Here is a 19,090-nt window from a genome sequence, read left to right on the forward strand (position 1 = left end):
AAAGTAAATCAGATTGTACAGACAATATGAAAGGATCTACTGCGCTATGTTTGCATCACACTTTTAACAACGCTGTACCTTCAGCCATTATGTTCTATCACTTCATACGGCAATGGGTCATTTCTCTTCAGTAAGGATACCCTCTGCAAATAGCCTGAGATCCTAACTCTGTTTAAACAGAGAGTACCTGCTAAAAGAGCGAAGTCTGAAGCAGAATAAAAGCACGATGAGCAAAACAGAAACTGGCATTATCCACTCAAGAAAGCTATTTTTATATGGTATGAATGATGTGGTGTAACTAGGATGCTCCTTTTACTTGACAGCATTATAAATAGAGGCTGCATTTCGAATACAATCCTAGGAGTTTGGAGAACTCAAGGGACAGTCTTGACTATAATTCACTTCCTGTACTGCAGAAATCATATTTTATATAGGCTTTAGGTTCTCTGTTTACAAACTGGACAAACTAGTACCTTTCAACAGTAATATCCTGCACTGAAATGTGTCTCCTACACAGACATCCTAAGCTACAACTCTAAACATTACAGCACTGTTCCATTGCAAGAGCCCTCACAGAAGCCTCATGAGCTGTCCCAAGATAACAGCGCAGAGGCAGCCCCCTGGTTTGCTGTCTGTAAGTGTCCCTGGAAGCTCAGAGTACATGCATTTCAGTTTCTCTTGTCAGACATGTGACTTTGTGGACTAGCTCAGCCAGACACAGAGGTTTGCTGACAGCCTGCCCTCCAGTGCCTTGAAATGCTCTCAACTCCACAAGGCCATTTTTAAAGATATGTATGAGGTGAAATAGATATATGCACAGACTTAACAGGGTTTCTGAAAACCCCTTTACTTCACCTATTACAAGGAACATAAATAAACAGTCAAACCAACAGACATCTTGTTTTGACTTCATTGTCTCAGCTTCCTGACATCTCAAACACTTTCACCTTCTAACTGACTATAACCAGAAGTCCCCTCGTCTCTTCTTTCAAGCTTGTGCCATTTACCCTGAAACACATTTCCTCTTCTTTTCTAAGTCACTCCTCCTGATCTCTGGAGAATGCATCCTTTTTGTGAAAACAGATGCTGATTTTCTTTCAAAATGGCTGATATGAATCCCTCTCCTTTAATCTTCTGGCCTGCCTTGTTAGGTCACTCCTCTTCAAACACACTATGTGATCAAAACTTCCCACTGAAGTCTAGCCTCCCAGTTTAAGTTTAAAGTTTGATAATTGGCTTGTCACGCTGAGTATTCAATCCTTTATTTAATGCCACTCAGTCATCACAATTAAATTTTTCCTCTTTGTTAGCTTTTGGAAGGTGTAAAGTTTATTTCAACCTATCTCAAAAAATGGAAGTATAACAGATAAGGCAAATACAACCCCATACAAAGTGATGCTTGCAGTCTGACAGATTTACACAAAAAACTTCCCAATATGAAACAGAAATTATATACTGTACACAGATTCCCAGAATTGTCCCAAGTGTTGATATACTTTTACTATACACATATTTCTGTAAACAGACTTTCTCCCATCACTACTACTCACACAACAGAAGGTTTGTTACCCAGCTCAGAAAAGCAATGGTTGACTCAAAAATATACTCACTTGAGGGTCTTCCAACAAAAACAAGATATTGTACTGCTTCTTTGGAAATTGCCATATCTGATTTATATCCGTCTGGTATCAATTGTACAGAGGTAATTTTCTATAATGAATTATTTATTTTTTGTTGTAGTAGACATCCGAGATAGTCATAAATATTTAAATGTTCAGTTAATTCACTAATGAAAACTGAACTAATTCTAAAATGGGATGTTATCTCAGAGGCATGCTGACCTAACAGTCTGTTCAACTTTTACATTAGTGAAGGCAACCACCATATGGGAAGCAACTAACAGGAGATGGAAGAAACCTGATCCTGAAATAGTATAGGAATAGGCTAAGGTATCAAGACAGAATATTTTTGTGTCTACCCCAGAAAAATTATCTCACTTTTCTCTAACTCTGGTTTCCCAATTTGTAAAACGTGTGATAACATCCTTCACTCATATTCCTTTGCAATCCCTGGGCTTCTCACTAGCATTCCAGAGAGATTTCCATTTCAGCAATGGAAATATCTCTCCTTCTCAGACATTGAGTTACTGGCTTGTGTATTGACCTGTGCAACTCCACTATCTTTAGAGCCTCTAAGAAATATTTTGGACTACTGGCTGCCTAAAAGTAGTTCAGTACTATCTATGGATTGCAAGAGACTATGGGCACAAATTCCTTCAAGTTAGTTGTCTGTATTGATATCATTCCTCACCTAAACCAGATCAACATAAATGGCTAATAAAAGGATTCATTTACTGCATCCACAATAAGATCACGATAATGCAGTTTACCAAGGTTTGTGAAATCAAAAGAGAACAGAATTTAAAAAAAAAAATACAAGTCTACATCCATCTAGATTCAGATCAGCATTGAAAGGTCTTCCTTTCTAATAAACTCACAGTTCTTTTTCAGCTCATATACACCTCAGAAGGGAATCCTACTCTGGCAACCATTTTTGCTTCATAATCCATCCCTATCTCTCAAGCAATTCACCTTTGTCTGAACCCCTAAAACACAAACTACTAGTCATTTCTCTAAGAAGGAAGTAACCTGTTTCTCCATCAAACTACTGCTTTCCACCTTCTGGAGAGGCTGACTGCTCCTGTGAAGAGTCTCACCTGCCCTGTAACACACTTTTTTATTCATATTTTGCCCAACTTTTCACAACCTGTTAGTCTACTGGGAAGCATAACATTAGCTGGAAAATGGTCAAACCTCAGAAAAACATCCTCTCTAAACGTTAACATTTAGTTTTTCATAATTTGTTATGTTGTAAGCCAACAACCATCCTTTAAAAGCAGACGCATAAATGGGATCAAGACATGTCTCATTTAACTGGGCTTTCTAACAGAAGCTGTGTGTGACAATAATGAACATTGCTGCAGTTTGCATACTAAACCAGTATCTATCTTATTTTTGAAGGATGCTGTAACAAAGCATTGCCAAGGTAAGACTATAGATCCCTTGCCTAATTCAGTCTAGAACACAGGGCAAACACTAGGCTCATGAGTTTGGAAGCAAAGGTACTATTGCAAACACTAGGAAATAACATTACAGACTATGCACAATGCTTCCTCTCATCACAGCTGAGGAAGCTCATCCAGAGAGAGGTCACAGAGTACAACAAATGGTTTCAAAGCGCAAATTCATGTATCTTAGCTTCCAGAGGAAAAAAAACAACTCATCTTACAGAGACACGTTAGTGAAAGCCATGTTCTGCTGGACTTGTTCTCTAAGCAATAACTCTCTCTTTCACGGACCTCAAACCTACAGTGATGTAGAAAGTATTCACAGGCTTCCCGGACACCAAGAAGAAAAAAGAAGGAGAAAAAATGAGGAGTTGTAACCCAAAGTTCATTCTGTACTTTCAACTATTGATTTTTACTGAAAAAGGAAGAAAAAAAATCTCTCTTCAGTCAGATTCTGAAGCAGTTGATGTATTTGCTAAATCTGATGTAGAAAGGAAGTACAGCACAGGAAGTGCACTGCAATGTCACAAAATCAGAAGCTATATGGTGCTCTATGTAAAAATGAAACCCTTTAGAGGTTTGAGTTTCACTACATGTATAAAGAAAACACTTTAAAAATGCAGCTGTCAAAAGATGAAGAGACAATCATGCAAGTTTAATAGTTAAATAGGTCCCTGATAAAGATCTTAAGGAAAGTACTGCAACATCCAGAATTAATCCTTGACAAGGCAATTAGATTGTGTCAGCAACTGAAGTCATCCACGCCAGAATGACTCCTGTCTTGAGTGGCCTTGCTGCCTCGCTGGCACCGTGGCTCCCGGCTCACCTGCCCTCACAGGGAAGCCCAGTCCTCGTTGCAGTCCTTACTGGTACTTTACCCAAGCCTTTTTTTTGGCCAGCCTCCCTCAGATTATGCAAAAACTTGCACATTTATCAAACCAAAGAGTAGTGAGATCTACAGATCTACAGACCCTTGAGTGCATATCAAGAAACAAAAGCAGTGAGATCGAACAGCCCTATTAACACATGAGCCAGATAAATTTTTCTCATGGTCACTATTTTCACCTTCTTAAAGGAAGACAATTGAAGGTTTGTATGCTACAGCATTGCCTGGTAATAACTGTCGGGGTTCACAGACTCTTAGACTAAACTTTAAAGTCTATATCTTACATTAGATACTGTTTATATAGAAAATGTACATTGAAATCAAAAGCAATGTGGTGTGGAACTTGCAAAGCAAACATTTTCAGGTAAGCAAACTCCTTTTTGTATTTTCTTTTTTTTTTTCTTTTCTTTCTTCACAGAGAATAAACAAGCATTTGAGGCCATAAGGACATCCTGTTCTCAGTTTAGTAATTACTAAGACAACCAATATTTAATTACACAAAACCCCACACTGAAAAGCAGAACCTGGTTTCAGGGCCTGCTTTTGAAATTCCTCTCTCCCAGAAACTATTTTCAAATTTAATTATTTTCTTCCTTCTATTAAATAAACAGCTCCTGCAAAATTCTGGCAATTTACTATGTATTGTTTAACAAAATTAGTCTTTGCCGTAAATTATAAAATTATTCTGATTTGTATTTGTTGTCTCTGGAGTTCATGAAAGCATAAGACTAAGTCTGAACAATAACAAAGTATTCTTCCGGCTAATGAAATATTCATACTCATTTGTCATCAAGACTTTAATAAGGAGGAATATAGCCTTTTCACTTCTGTTCAGTAAAGGACCTTTACTGAACAGAAAAGATCTTTCCTTCAATTCCGAATGTCTCCTGAACCAATCCTAATAATTTCCCTTTCCTGTACAAGAGTACAGGAGATATTTCAAATTTACTTCGAAAGGTGACTCCATATTTCAGGCAGACAAATAAGGTTTATATACTTGCACCATCCAAAATTTACAGAAATTTTCACCATTAGAACTTCACACTACTACAAAGCTTTCTCCATCTTTCCGGATGTACCACTGTTAAGACTCAGAAAAATCAGATTAAATAAAGAATGAAAACTACACCGTAGGTTACCTGACAACTATTAAAAATTGAGTATAATAGATTTCTCTTAGTAGTAGCATTATGTTCGTGACATTCCTCAGAAAAAATAGTCCCAGCAGCAGCAATTCATGCAACGTCTTGTGACTATGACACTGGTGTGACTTCAAGTAGTGCATGGAGTGCTGCCACAATGATATACAGACAGAAACATAACTATGTCATTTTTCCATTAATTTTCTGACCCTTAATTATTTAATTTAGGACAGGCAGATTATGTATCTGTAACTGACTGCATTCAGAATAGAGAAGAAAGCATGACAAAAGAGCAGAATTTTTAGAGGAAAACACTGAACTTATTCTCCAACCCTCTTTAAAAGTACAATGAGCCTGTGGGTAACTGTGGGAACACATGACAACACCACAATGCTCATGGTCCCTCTTATGAAAGACTGTGAACATGGAGACAGTAACCAAGTGGGTGATGAAAAGAAAGAGAAAGGTGAAAGCTCCAGGAATGGTACCTTACTGTAAGAGCTTGCTACTGGAGTGGGTGGGGAAGAGTGTGGAAGATAGAAATAGACCTGTTTCAGCAGTATAGCATGACTTTTTACAGCTCTAGAAACACTTGTGTGCAGCGAATTCCTTCCTTCTGTGCCTTTGAGTGACAACAGTAATTAAGGCAAACACCACCTCCAGAGCCCCAACAAGTAAAAACAAAAAAAATAATTTATTGACCCTCGAAGCACTGCGGTGTTGATTGCTGGCTCCAGCTGCTTCAGCAGGTCCTGAAGGTCCTCTACTGCCAGCTTCCTGACTTTCAAACACCTCATTTACAAGCCTCGCACTGCTTTACTGTGCAGTGCTGACTGCTGGCTCTCAGTCCCAGGGGGTTTCCAGTTTCACTTTCGTTTAAGATTATACTACCTTTTTCCTGCCTCACGTGCTTGTTACCAGAGCTTCTGTCACTGCTCCCTGAGCAGCTGCTTATAGTCCTTCCTCCCCATGTGGCTAACATTCCCTTTATCCATTCAGCTCATGGTAAAATGCACCTAAGAGTAGAACAGAAACTGCTGCAGTACTCAGGTTTGAGCATGCATTAGCAGCAAGTTAATCAGATATCAGACCGAACTGATACTGCCAATCATAAGAGAAAGATTAATTTTCTCCAGAGAACTCTCTGAAAACTGGAACTAATATTCGGCAGCTACAGCCACCTCATGATTTTGCACTTCAGGAATACCTTGCTAGGAATCAGGAGGAATGACTGTAGCATGTGGGGGCAAATATAAAGAAACCTTAAGATAGCTCTACCAAAAATCATACCTTGAGGAAGTGGCACCACTGCAGCCCTCTTGTCCACAGTATACCCTGAAGGCCAAAATGATGTTTCCTCCCTTTTAGTTCTTGTGGAGCTAATCAGATTGCAAAGAATGTGCCCCTGGACACAGACTTTTACACCTGGAAAGACCACCCTAATTTATGAAGGGGGAAGTGGGGTGTGTGTTCATCACCACAACTGTTTACAGCTGAAAGCACATTATCTGATTTAACAAGTACTCTAAATTGCATTCTTTGGTGTTTCTTGTACACGCTTCATTCCCAGTCTTTTAGTCTGTTACAAAGAGCACTCACCTTCCAGCTCAGACAGTGGATGAATTTTCTATTCCAAAGGCCTTTTAGCGGATTGGTCAAAACAAAGGTGTTCATTTCACAGCAGCCAGTTCGCTGCTATGAGGGAATGTGAAACATTTTCTCAGCAGTGCCTCTGAATCCTGTGAAGCTCTCAGGTGCACAACCTTAAGCCATCAGAAATCACCATACCACCACCTTTTCCCCAGCTATTAAACCAGCTGGTTTCTCTGTATTACAACATATATTAATAGCCAGTTGTCATAGTCCTTCACTCTTGAAACTGGAAAGAGGTCAAACTATCACTAGTGAAAAGCAACTTAGCCTACTAACATGAGTCCCCAACATATTCCTTTAGTTTATTGTTAGCTGACTTCTGCGGAGCCTCCAAACCTTCTGCCAGCATATAAATTTCTTCCGTAACTATGAAACAAACACCTGAAAGAGAGCTGCACTCACATCACCTTCCTATGTATTATCAGATGTTAAACTCGAGTCACTTACTCTAACACTAGTCCTTTCTCTGCATTTGATGAATATATATATATAGTTTTCAATACAGCAATCAGTTTAGTTTTATAATAATTTTTCACTGAAACACTGCCTTGCCACGAAACGTGAGGCATCATACCAAGTATATCTTATAAGCAAATTCCTTACCTTTCAGCACATTCAAAATGTGCATTACAAAAGAATGTAAGACCAAGAGCTGAAAAAGATCCTTCTAATTAAACTAATGGGGGATTTTCCCTATAAATATAATTTAAATGATTTTTTAAGACTTTTCAAAAAGCACAAAAGATAAGCCATGTTCAAGTACTCTAACTTTTTGAAGATGCACTATTTTTCCTTGAGTTCATTTTTAATCACGAAAAAAATGTTGAATTATGTACCATATCTACTGTATTTATCTCATAATCTCTCCTGGCTTGCCTCTCAGAACCATTAATTCAATGCTCCACCTGCTGCAGTTGCTCATACTGCAAGTGACATTTATGTTAGGTTTGTTTCCTCAGAAGAAAATGTATTAGAAAAGGTAGTCTGACAGGTCTTTGTATCCATTTCACAGGCTACACACAAATTTTAAAGATCATCCATGTTACTATTCACAGAAACGATGAGAGAACAAGTGAAGACAACATGATGTGCACCAAACATGCCCTCTTCTTTCAAGTGAGGTGGAATTAATCACATCTATCATTCATCCCTCCAGTAGATCTAAAATACAGTGTAAAAAATAAACAAGGAGACATGAAAACTGCCATCCCACTCTACATCTTTTACAAAGCCTCCTACTTCACGCACTCAGACTGAGTTTATTCCCCATACATCCAGGAAAACTATCAACAGCAATATTGCATTCTTTCAATATCAGAAATAAGGCTTTTAATTTATTTCTTTTTCAGGACACATTTTACAGCAATTCGGTAGAGCAAACAGAATGGTGTAACAAATAGCTCAGTGACAAGCTCTATGGATGTACCGCAACATAACAGCATTGTCCCGTGGCAGAGAGGAGGTCAGTGAACACTGGTTACATCCAGAATGTCCAGCTAACATATTCAGAGATCAGAAACCTGAAGAAACCTTAAGGGAACAGCTTCTGCTCTCCCTCTACCTCCAGGTTTTGCTGGCTAATTCTACAGTATTAAAAAGTATGCAATAACAGGGAACTTTCCAATAATTTCTCCATTTTCTAAATAAAAAAATCACCTGTGCTGAAGAACAGCTGTTTAAAATGGTTTTTAAAACAAATGCCTCAGTAAGGTGACAGATCCTGCAAAACATGTGGTGAGTTGCTAATCATTTGCAAGCAAATAATTTTCTACCACCTGCCAGAGTCTTGGTATGTTCAGAGGACTGACCCTCAGGCCTTCTTAATCCTACAGGTAACCTTTTCTCTGAAAATCACTGTACCACACTAAGCTATTCTCCATTTCCATTTTCTCTCTGTTTATCGTAAGGAAAGATCTGCAAGAGAGAAGAGTTACTGAAACCTCCTGTCCTGCCTGTCTTTCAGGCCCAAATTAACCACCCTTCTCCTCTTCAGTTCATGCTAAGCTGGACAACAGAGGATAGCAGAAATAGGAAGACCACGGAAGAGATGAGAACTGTCAACACCATTGGTCACCAAAGAATAACAGAACAAATTATTCTTACAGCTGGACTATCATTAACCATTTCCCTCTTTCTGTGACATTTGCACAATGCCTAAGCTGAGGGTAGAAGTAGCAGAGAACACTGTCATGAATCAGGAAACTCTCCACCAGGCAGAGTTCAGTAAAATTCTGCTTGTGCAGGAAAATATTTATGAAACAATGGATGGGATTTTGCTTTTTTCCAAGCAGTAGTCAAATGTAAAGACAAGGTTCCTTTTGGGATCAGCATAACTCTTCTAGTTCTACGCCTACCCAGGAAATCATAAAGACCAGAGACAGCGCTCTTTCAAACTGTTTTAAGCAGCACTCTGTTGTTTCAGATTTCAATGCCAGGAACAAATGTTCCCTAAATATTTCTATATTTTCCTTTATTATCCACAAAAAAGTGCCAGAGATGCCTCTACCTTCTGATACCTAAATAAGAGCCCAGCCTATTTTTATATACAGCACACCGTTTCCACATGAATCTCAAATCTCTATTAAGCGTCCACCTTACAGCTATACTTAAGCAGCCCACAGTAAAAAAAAGTACCCTCTTCCTTTGCAGGATACCTCCTGCACTGTAGAATATTATAAAGTCTTTACCAAAACATTTACAGTATTCTTTATATTACTGACACAGAGGCCTGCTAAAAAACTGTTCTGCAAAAAACTTCTCTCTCCTGAAAGCCATAGGTAGAAAACAGAACCCCTGGAACAAGATGCAGGACTGCAGTTAAAAAGCTCTATTTGAGACTTGCACACCTGAGTCCAAGAAAGTGGAAAGGTTGGGAAGGCAGCAAAGATAAGGCACAATTGCATACCTATGAGTTCAGTACAGCCTCCATTGTGGAGCTGGAACTGCATCAAGGACAGAATAGAGGTTGACTTGGTATTATGATAAACTGATATACTTGGGGCTTAGGGCAGCCTTACCAGAGTAGGTACCACAACACTCCACAAGATCTTCCACCTAGTCCCAAAACATTTATATATTTTCAAGTCACAACGCATTTTGGAGAAGAAACTGTGGCATATAGAACAGATCAATGTGCATTCTATAGCTATATCTATCTTGCAAAGACAGCTTTGTCAAGGACACGGGCATCTGCTGGCTAATAGGAGTCAAATCTTTTATACACAAGGATAACTGCGTATCTCTGCAAAAAATGTGCCAATCTAACTATATTTTGTCTTGCAAGGGTGAAGATCACCTTAGCGCGACAGTGCCAACTGTCTTGTCATTAGCTCCATTATCACAATGACTTAAAAAGAGCTACTCTTGTTACTACACACGCATACACATAAGAACTCCTGCAAGAACTTCTGGGGTTTTTTAAAGAGCTAACACTTACAATATGTAGATCCTTAGCTGGAACCTGTTACCTACAGTATTAATATTTTCAGTGAACTGATTTTTCTTTTTAGAATTTTGGATAATGAAATCCCCAGGTTCCATTTCACAATAGGTTGACACTGACAGAGCCATGAATCCTGACGAGAAAGAGAGCTACCATTTTATTTTTTTGGCAAAGAACCCAAGGAGGAAAAAGTATACCATGAGTCAATTCTTCAGACAGGAGTTATAATGAAAGCAGTACAGGCTGCACTCCTCACAATCCATTCTTTCTTATAGCATGAAGGTTGTAAAAGCTTATTCCTCCTCCAATACTGTAGGCACTGCATCACATCATAACCATCGAGACTACAAACTCGTAACTCGAGACTAACAGCTTTTAAGGTATGCTTTATAACAATCACTCTTTTGAAAGAAGCCAACAAGTAAGGCCTGTAGAAACCAAGCACCAAATTTTCTTTCTGAAACGAGACTGAAAATGAGACTAAAATGAGACTAAAAAATATACCTAAGAATTTTACCAGTCACAGGGATTTGTATTTCATCATGCCACGTACCGCTCAGTTCAAAAGTCACTCTCTAACCAGTAGTTCCTGCACCGCAGTAGAAGGAGAAATGGCTGAACAAGCCCACAATCAGCAGGGCAGTTCAACCCTTAGGCAATGTCCATGAATGGAATTAACACCTGTCAAATACAGCTGCGCTGTTACAAATGTATGAAGGCCCCACTGCAAAATAACAACAGTCAGTAATTGTTATTTTTAATTACATGTTCTCAGTAACTTTCTTTCACAGTATTCTTGGCATTAAGATGAAATCAGGAGTCAGCTACTTTGCCTAGCTCAATAGCTTAATTTCATTACTTGAAAAAGAAAAAAATAAAAAGGTTAAGAAATACAGCTCCAAGCAGAGCAACAGTTCCCAGCTACTAGCTGACCATCTGTAAGACAATTATGACATGTTAGCAGAATGAGATAAGGACTTGTCTATTTTGCAGGAAGGGAGTCAGAAAACCACATTTGTTTTTTCTCCAGGGTGCCATAAATGGCAACATTTAAAAACTCTTTCTTACCTAATCCAGTTTGATTCAGGACTTGCTGTGTTCTCAGCTGCTGAAACAACAAACAGAAAAAGCAAAAGCTTGACAGTCTTCAAGACACTTGAGATCTCTGGCATTTCTCCAGCTATTTCAAAGTAAAAGGCTACCCAAGGTAACAGTTGTTGACATATACAAACCCGACTGACTGCATTACAGTTCTATTCCAAAGCTGACTAACAACAAAAGACAAGGAGAAAAATTAAAGGTTGCATTCCTTACCTGACATAGCTCCTGTTAGCCATATGCTCAGCTCAGCAAAAGGTACTGTCTCTCTGAGCAATAAACCTAGAATAGGTAAATGCTGAATTATTAACAAGAACATGAGGAGGCCTCAAAAGCACATGATGAATGAAACAGAAATTCAAAGCTTACAGTCTGATTTAGTTTGTAAAGAGAACTTAGCTGAATCAATCTATTTTGAACACTAAATGGCATATAGAAAGAAGGATGATGCTTTATTGCAATGCAGGAAAATGATGAACACGGTCCCTTAAACTGCCTTCATACCAGTCTTTTACAATGTACAATTTCAGTAAAATGGAAATATCTGGCTTTTAACGTATGGTTCTTGTATACATTCCCATTCCACTGGTCAACTCTCTTTTCAGTCATTAACTGCTTATGTGCTTCCAACACTCTGTTTTGGCCTCCAGATTTTTATGCCCAACACTGTAGATGTGCTCTTCAAGCAACTTATAATTGCACTGATACAGTATCTAAGTTCATACTGTATTTCAGGTTGAAAATTGGGTCATCCAATTAACTTTGAATATGGCACAGCACAGCAGGAGTGAAATCCATGGATATCTGGGCAAAGGCTGGAACTACTTTTACATAGCTTTGTGTCTTTGATACTGCTGATAGCAATTAGAAAGTACCAACGAACGTAAGAAACCTTGCCAGGATGAAAGGGGAAACTGACATCAATTTTTCCTCTCAAGAGAGAATTTTCTAGTTCCTCTGTATTCTGTTCTGCAGATTTCTTATTATTACTTGCAATGCCACGCAGGAGACACTAATGATTAGGACAGCATTCAGAAAATCACTTTATCAGTTCAGTCACTTCACAGTGCTCCATTTAGACGCTGGGTTCCTGATTTTAGGAGTGGGAGACACAGGACTCATCTTAAGTATTCAAATGTGAATATCCACATAGAAATCGGACATTTACACTGACATTCACAACAATGAGAAAGTAGGACCAGCATATGGAGCCTGAAGGGGACCATCACTCAGGAAAAGTACATATCAGAAACTCTTTGTCTGCATGATGCCTCTGTGAAACTGGGACCGAGAGCCTTAACTTCCATACTCCACTCAAGTACCTTCCCCTACTTGGAATTCACCTTTTTGTCTTAAACCTTATTCTCAACTCCAGGTTTGAATCTCGAGCAGTGAAGTGGCTGGTTCTCACAATCAGACACAAAGGAATATGCACAATTAGTTTCTGAAATACTAGGATTAATATTAGTTCCAGATAACTACAAGGCAAACAGTGTTTATTTATTAACTGAGGTGCTCTCTGCTTTACAGAGTTGACCTTGCTATTTAATACACTATTTTCAGTCATTGAACACAATGTAGGAATAATAATTCAGCTCAGATTAAATACAAGCAGGTCTTTTGGTTTTTTTTCACCAAAATGCCCAGCTTAATATATTGTTGAAGCTTTCAGCCATGAACAGTTGACCCCTCTAGAAATTATATCCCTTTCAGCTGTTTCCAGCCGCTTACCACAGAAATCTCCAGGGGTTAGTGGAAGCATTGCTCTGTGAATTGCAGAGGTAAATGATTCCCTATTGTTTCTGACACAGTAGTGACATGAGACTGAAGGAGATGGAATTTTCTTGTGAATCATGGAAAGTGCGTAAAGTGAGCCAGGTCCATGCAAACCCAAAAAATACAGTGTCTATGCAGAACAGCTGCCTGAATAGACTGACAGCAGTAATTATGCCGTTATTTCAAGTGGGCTGAACACATTCACCAGCACAGCACACAGAACACACCTCTCTCCACAGTCCATATGTTACCATCAACACAGGAAGAAGGGAAGGAAAAGTGACTCCAGTGACTCATCAACCATAATGACATCAGAGATAAGCAGGCAAACTTAGATCCATCTTCCACACCCGTATACTTTCTCTTGATATTCTGACCAAGAAAGTAGTGGCTACAAGGGCAGAGGAGAAAGATGCAAATACTGTGGGCTAGATTTAACTCTTCACTTATTCTGAGACATTTGAATCTCCTACATGTTTTACTACTAAAAGTGACTCCTTTTATTAACTCATAGCATGCCATGCCAGGAGATTAATTAGTTTTCCTGAATTTTCATCTATTTCATAAGAAATATTGTAAAATTAGCTTAGTCTACTGTTTTCGCACATGCAGTTCTGCAAACGTCTCCTTTTTCCACATACAAGCAGTACTCCCTCTCCTCACAGCAGGGTACAGTCCATGTCTGAGGAAGAAACAACTAGATGAGGGGTAGAGAAAAAGAGGACCAGCCAGCAAGAAGCTACTGACACGCCTTGTTCCCTATAAAACAGCAGCCAAGAATGAAAAATGTCATAATCCCTCCCCCCTCGTCATGTGCCATTCCCACAGGCCAATTCTCAGCTGTGTTCAGCAGAGCTTCTTGCCTACTGTGCAGCATTCAGATGGAAAAGCTCAGCCCTACATGGTCAGACATTTATCCCAGAGCAGCAACATTACAGACACAGCCATCCAGCTCTTCAGCTTTGGGACAAGGAAAGCATGTACAGCCTTACACAATGTATTATTCAGAGAACTTCTCTTCCCCAGAGAGGGAAAAGTTCCCTGCAGCAATTTTGCACAATTAAACAACAGCAGTTTCTCAAATTATTTTTTGGATTTCTGATGTGGCACGTTAATCATGAGGTCTTGCTCTGTTAATGCTGCATCAAGTTCATTGCGGGATTTCCTCTTGCTGAAGTACCACACAGACCAGCCACACCTCATCACTCCAGACAAACCACCCTTTCTTCACTATTTACCATGCATTCAGCTGCCAAACCAAGGGCTGGGCAAAGAGGTGAAAGATGAACAAAAGGCAGGACAAGTCAGGAAGGCACTAGCAGGAGACTGGTTTCATGCATTTCATTCATCCATCTCCAGTTCTACCTGCAGAGCAGTCAACCCACTGTCCACAAACAGAAGACCAGGTCCCTTCCTCAGCTGCACACTGTAACTCCTTGGTAACCAACCCCTTCACTGCGCACTTCCTGCTGCAGCTCCTTTACCTTCTTCCTATCTCCCCTCCCCATTTTAGGAGCTGCATGGCTTTACCAAGCAGCACAGAGATAAGCCACTACAGCAAATGAGTCATGTTTGATTTCTCAGGTTAGCACTGTGAGGAACATGGCTCCATATTTTCATTTCTAATGCAGGAGTCTTTACTAGAAATGCCCATTCTGAACTTGTGTCCTGGATGATTGCCAGATACATTGCAGCTTGCTTATTCTGCTGCAGTACAGTTCTGTTCAAACTGATGAAAAGGAATTAAACAGTAACAACAACAAAAACATTCCTACTGAACGAAGTGTTGATTGTTCCTGCAGCTGCAGAGCACTCCCAACTTCCCTAAAACAATCACGCCCAAGATGCCTTTCTGTTCTCTGTCTCTATGTTACTGAAGCTGAGCCATAAAGTAGATTGGTAAAAAGTTTCAGGCTCACCTTGCCAGTTATGCTCAGGGTTTGTATGAGGCTTTTTTCCCCCTTCTCCTTTTCTGTTGTTGATCCATAGGCTCTCCTCTCTTGTATTTCCTTGGATTACTAGAATTCATTTCTAGGGAAGGTAACTTTGTAAGAACTAATGAAAGAGAAGCTACAAACACACAGCGTATCTCACAAAGTGCATTCAGATGACAACTTAAAACTAGGGCAAGGTTAAAAAAACTCCAAACAACAAAACCCACCAACCAAATCCTTAAGAAGAACAAAAGCAAAACATTATGATAATTTTCAGGACTTCAAAACCCTTTCCTATATATGAATGTTCTTTGATTACTCTCACACCACTGCACAGTGAATCAGCACTTTATTCATTACTCCCCTCTCTTCCACTTCCTCAGTGGCAGAAGGCTGGTAAAGACTGTAACTTCTGTTTTCGTGACACAAAATGTGTCTCTTCCCCAGACAAGCCTGCACTCAGGAGTCCCTTGTTAGTGAGCCTCTCCAGGCATTAGCGCAGCAAGAATCGTTGTCTTTGTCCAATGAACTTTTTATTGTGAACGCATTTGGCAAAAACACTGCAAAACTGGTCCTGGCAGTTCTTAAAGCAACTAAACAGCCACTGCACTGCTCACTAAATCTCTCCTCCTTGTAGTAAGAAAGTCAATAATACAGGTACAATATTTCTTCTAATCAAGGATTTTGGATGGTACCGGATAAATCACTTACTCTGCACATCCATCAACAGGGCAGCACATAATGCCAAGGAAGGAATCAGAGTGTGGCCCTCTCTCCTATGTGCATAACTGTAGTGCTGCAGATAATTTTCCTAAAGCCTCCTAACTGTGGAACACCAAGAAGCAGCAAATACCAGCACAGAAGTTCATATTTTCCCTGTATCTAAAACAATCAATTTGCACTTAAACTGACTTTTCATTTTTAAAAGGGTGTGAAATGGCTTTTAGAAATCCATATCCACCTTGACTTCTAGCCAGATTACCATATGAAAATCTCAGCCCAAGAGAAAAATAGCTCTGCTTGGTTCAAGTCACATTTTTATTTTTTGAATAAAACTTGGGTGAACTCTTCTGTTTTTACTTTTTGTGCTACAATATCAATAATTAACACCAATTTGGATTAACACTTGAGGATTAAAGGATACAAGGTTAGAAAATTAACTGCATTATAGTTTGCAATTGCACATTAAGAATGAGCTGGACTTCAATTTGGGGGCATAAAACAGGTCTAGAAAATGAACTCTTTGTATTTTCAGAACACATTCTACAAGACTTCACAGTAGGTTAAGATACATCCAAGTCACTGCTTTTGCCAGAAAAGAACTCAGTAACTGCATCTGACTTGCTGACAGTGACCACTATTACTGCACATCATACTACCTGAAATTTCTGTACAAGAACGTAGTTTCCCACCTAATAATTTCAAAATACCTCAAAACACTGATCCTTAGCTTTCAGTGCAATGAAACTGAAATTCCAGTGTTGCTTTTGAAGGGGAGAATGAAGTGAGAAAACCTAGCTTTTAAAAGTGAAAACTAAAAACCATTTTGTATTCACAAAAATAGATGCACTGCTTCAGAGAAATAACTAGAAAGACATTTTAAGTTAGCCTCATCTCAATTTGTGGGTAGTATCATCTATGGATAGCACTACCTTTTCCTTTCTTTTGCAAATATAGCATACCTCTATGTACGAGGAAGGAAGGACACAACATTTGCTTAAAGGCATTTATCAAGTGTTATAGTATTCGCAATGTACATTATGGTTCACTAGTTACTAGAAGGTCGCTTAAAGAAGTATTGTACACTAGATTCAGATCTAGTTCGGTATTTAGGGAAACTTACAGAGACTTTTCTTCAGTTATTCAGGGCCTGAATCCCGTGTCACGCCCACTTACTTCTTGCCTTGTAGTATCTTCTGCCATTTTTAATCATGGAGATTTTTTACCCTGAGTATTGCTTACCTATGGATTTTGGAAAAACAGGTACAGCTGGTCACCCCCTGCGGAGGCTGGGTACCCGCACGGCCTCAGCAGCAGTGCTTGTAATGGCGCTGCACCAGCGGCCCCGGGCAGCCCAGGACCCACCTCAGCGGGGCAGAGGCCGCCTCCCCTCCCCGCCGCAATCCCCGGGGCTGAGAGCAGACTTCGCTGGGGCTACGGCAAGCTCCCGGCGCCAGCGACAAGCCCTGCCAGCCCCGACTCCCTCAGAGCGGTGACAAGCCCTGCCCGGCTCTGAGCGCCAGACGGCTGCAAGGCAAATGGCGAGCGCCATTTCGAAGCCCCTCACGGTTTTGAGGCGCGACCCCCATCCCACCCGGCGGCGGGCCGGGTCCGCAGGGCCAGAGACCTGGCGGGAGCTGAGCACACCTCAGAGACAGTGTTCCCTCTGTCTCCGCACAGCTGAGGAGTGGGACCCCGGCCGCTCGCCCCCCCCACCCTGGGCCGAGCGCTGAAGCTGCGGCGGCCCCTGCTGTGCCGGGGCGGCGCTCGGTCCCGTGAGGCGGCGCGCGCCGGTCCCTCAGAGCGGGCGCGGCCCGGCGGCTCCGGGCGAGGTGCCCGGGGGCAGGGCCGGGGGCGTTCGGAAAAGGTCGGTTAACACCGTGAAAGAGTAATGTTCAGTGAGCTTTTACAGAGATAAAACCAATGCGTAGATGTGCATAGCTAGCAGCATCACTGGGACTAAACGCCTCAGTCGCCTCTGTGCATTCAGTTCGTTGTGGAGAACAGTGAATTGCGAGCGCAGCTCCACCTGTGCTCTGAGAAAGGGGTCCCGGTGAAGGAAATTATTTTATAAAGCACTTCTTCCCCCTTTGGGTGTGAATGGGGAGGAGATGTCCCAGCTCTGGACTTCTCCTTTGTACCCATTAGTCTTTATTTGAGCTTGGTTATGACCATTTTTCAGATTGGTTGTGGTTGCCTGATGAGAAGAAACTCAGGTAGCTATTTCTCTTAGACACTTTTCTTTGTTTACAAAAAAATCTTAGTAAAAGGGGAGGCTGTTCCTTTGCTCAATATGCCCATGCTTTTTTCCTTGTGAGCACATCACAGGGGCTCTTTCTCACTCAGTTTTCTGCAGCAATCTCTCTGCGTTTTTCCAGCTCATCAGGACCACCCTCAGCTTTTCCATGGAGGTTGTAACTGTACCCATCTCATACAATCTGTTACAAAGAGAGCAACTGCTGTATTTATCAGCTTAGCGAGGGTGACTCACTCCACAGCATCCAGTACCACTTCAAATATGAAAGCATTGGTTCTTATCTATATTTAACAGTAGTCTGTAAGTAATCCTTATAATTAAAATTTTTTTTTATCCATAGATCTTTTTGTAATTATTTAAGATGCAAACTTTAAAGACTGAGGAGCAATGGCATTTTCTCTGCAAAACTCAGCACCACCTTTACCTTTTGATCTACCAGTGTTAAGTTTCTAACAGTGAATTGTTATCATTATGACCAAAGTACAGTAATTTATTTTACCTTTCTCTTGATTAGTGAACTCTGTGCTTTGTAATCCTATGGGCACACTTTTTTTGCCTACCATCCACATTATAGTAAATTATATCAAGATAATCCTTTATCAAAACTGAAAATAACTATGTCAAACCTTGGTTCAGATGGTCAGCAGGAAACGTAAATCCTAAGCATTTTCTCAGAATTTAGCCCATGACAGCATTAGAATTTGAGGTGATACAACAGTCTCCAGAAGTTTTGCTGCGCAGTGCTCCATTTCACACTACTGTTTTGTTGAATTTTTGTACACTGGAGTATACAAAGTCTTCGTCATAAGCCATTATTTTCTCTTGTTGTCTGCAATTGTAAAATCACAGAATCATAGAATATTCTGAGTTGGAAGGGACCCGTAAGTATAATCGAGTCGAATTCTTAAGTGAATGGCCCTATAGTACACAGGATTATATAAACACTGTAACAACAAATTCAAACATAGAGAGCAAATAATAATATAGACATACATCACCATTAACAGGCTTGTCTAACAGGGTTGTGCATAGGGTTCTAAAGCATCAATACTTTTTTTTTATGAAGTTATGTAAGAAGCACCTAGATTCAAGCAAACATAACATCTACATGCAGT

General features: G+C 40.2%; 1 protein-coding gene and 1 long non-coding RNA gene across 16 annotated transcripts in view; one reads left to right on the forward strand and one right to left on the reverse strand.

The window, feature by feature from the left end:
- The window catches only part of MYO3B (myosin IIIB), a 201,276-nt gene extending 183,129 nt beyond the window's left edge, over positions 1-18,147 (reverse strand). For 9 of the 14 annotated variants that reach the window (XR_001878597.1, XR_001878602.1, XM_017838595.1 and 6 more), the window contains exons 1-5: positions 17,366-17,477; positions 16,842-16,960; positions 14,984-15,095; positions 11,505-11,570; positions 11,259-11,298 (exon numbers count right to left, since the gene is read on the reverse strand). Coding sequence is in view for 10 of the 14 variants with exons in the window: in XM_017838595.1 (XP_017694084.1) it covers positions 11,259-11,298; positions 11,505-11,511 (47 nt within the window). In the remaining 4 variants the exon portion in view is untranslated. Of the gene's footprint in view, positions 1-11,258; positions 11,299-11,504; positions 11,571-14,983; positions 15,096-16,841; positions 16,961-17,345; positions 17,478-18,060 lie in introns of those variants that run through there. The other 5 variants (XM_017838649.1, XM_017838613.1, XM_017838582.1 and 2 more) reach the window with 4 other exon arrangements.
- LOC108509309 overlaps positions 17,485-19,090 on the forward strand; it is a 9,901-nt gene continuing 8,295 nt past the window's right edge. The window contains exons 1-2 of one of the 2 annotated variants that reach the window (XR_001878603.1): positions 17,525-17,585; positions 18,097-18,275. This is a non-coding gene — a long non-coding RNA (uncharacterized LOC108509309). Of the gene's footprint in view, positions 17,586-18,096; positions 18,276-19,090 lie in introns of both variants that reach the window. The other variant, XR_001878604.1, reaches the window with a different exon arrangement.

This window comes from Lepidothrix coronata, unplaced genomic scaffold (assembly GCF_001604755.1).
Source record: "Lepidothrix coronata isolate B3197 unplaced genomic scaffold, Lepidothrix_coronata-1.0 Scaffold7, whole genome shotgun sequence".
NCBI classification, from domain to species: Eukaryota; Metazoa; Chordata; class Aves; order Passeriformes; family Pipridae; genus Lepidothrix; species Lepidothrix coronata.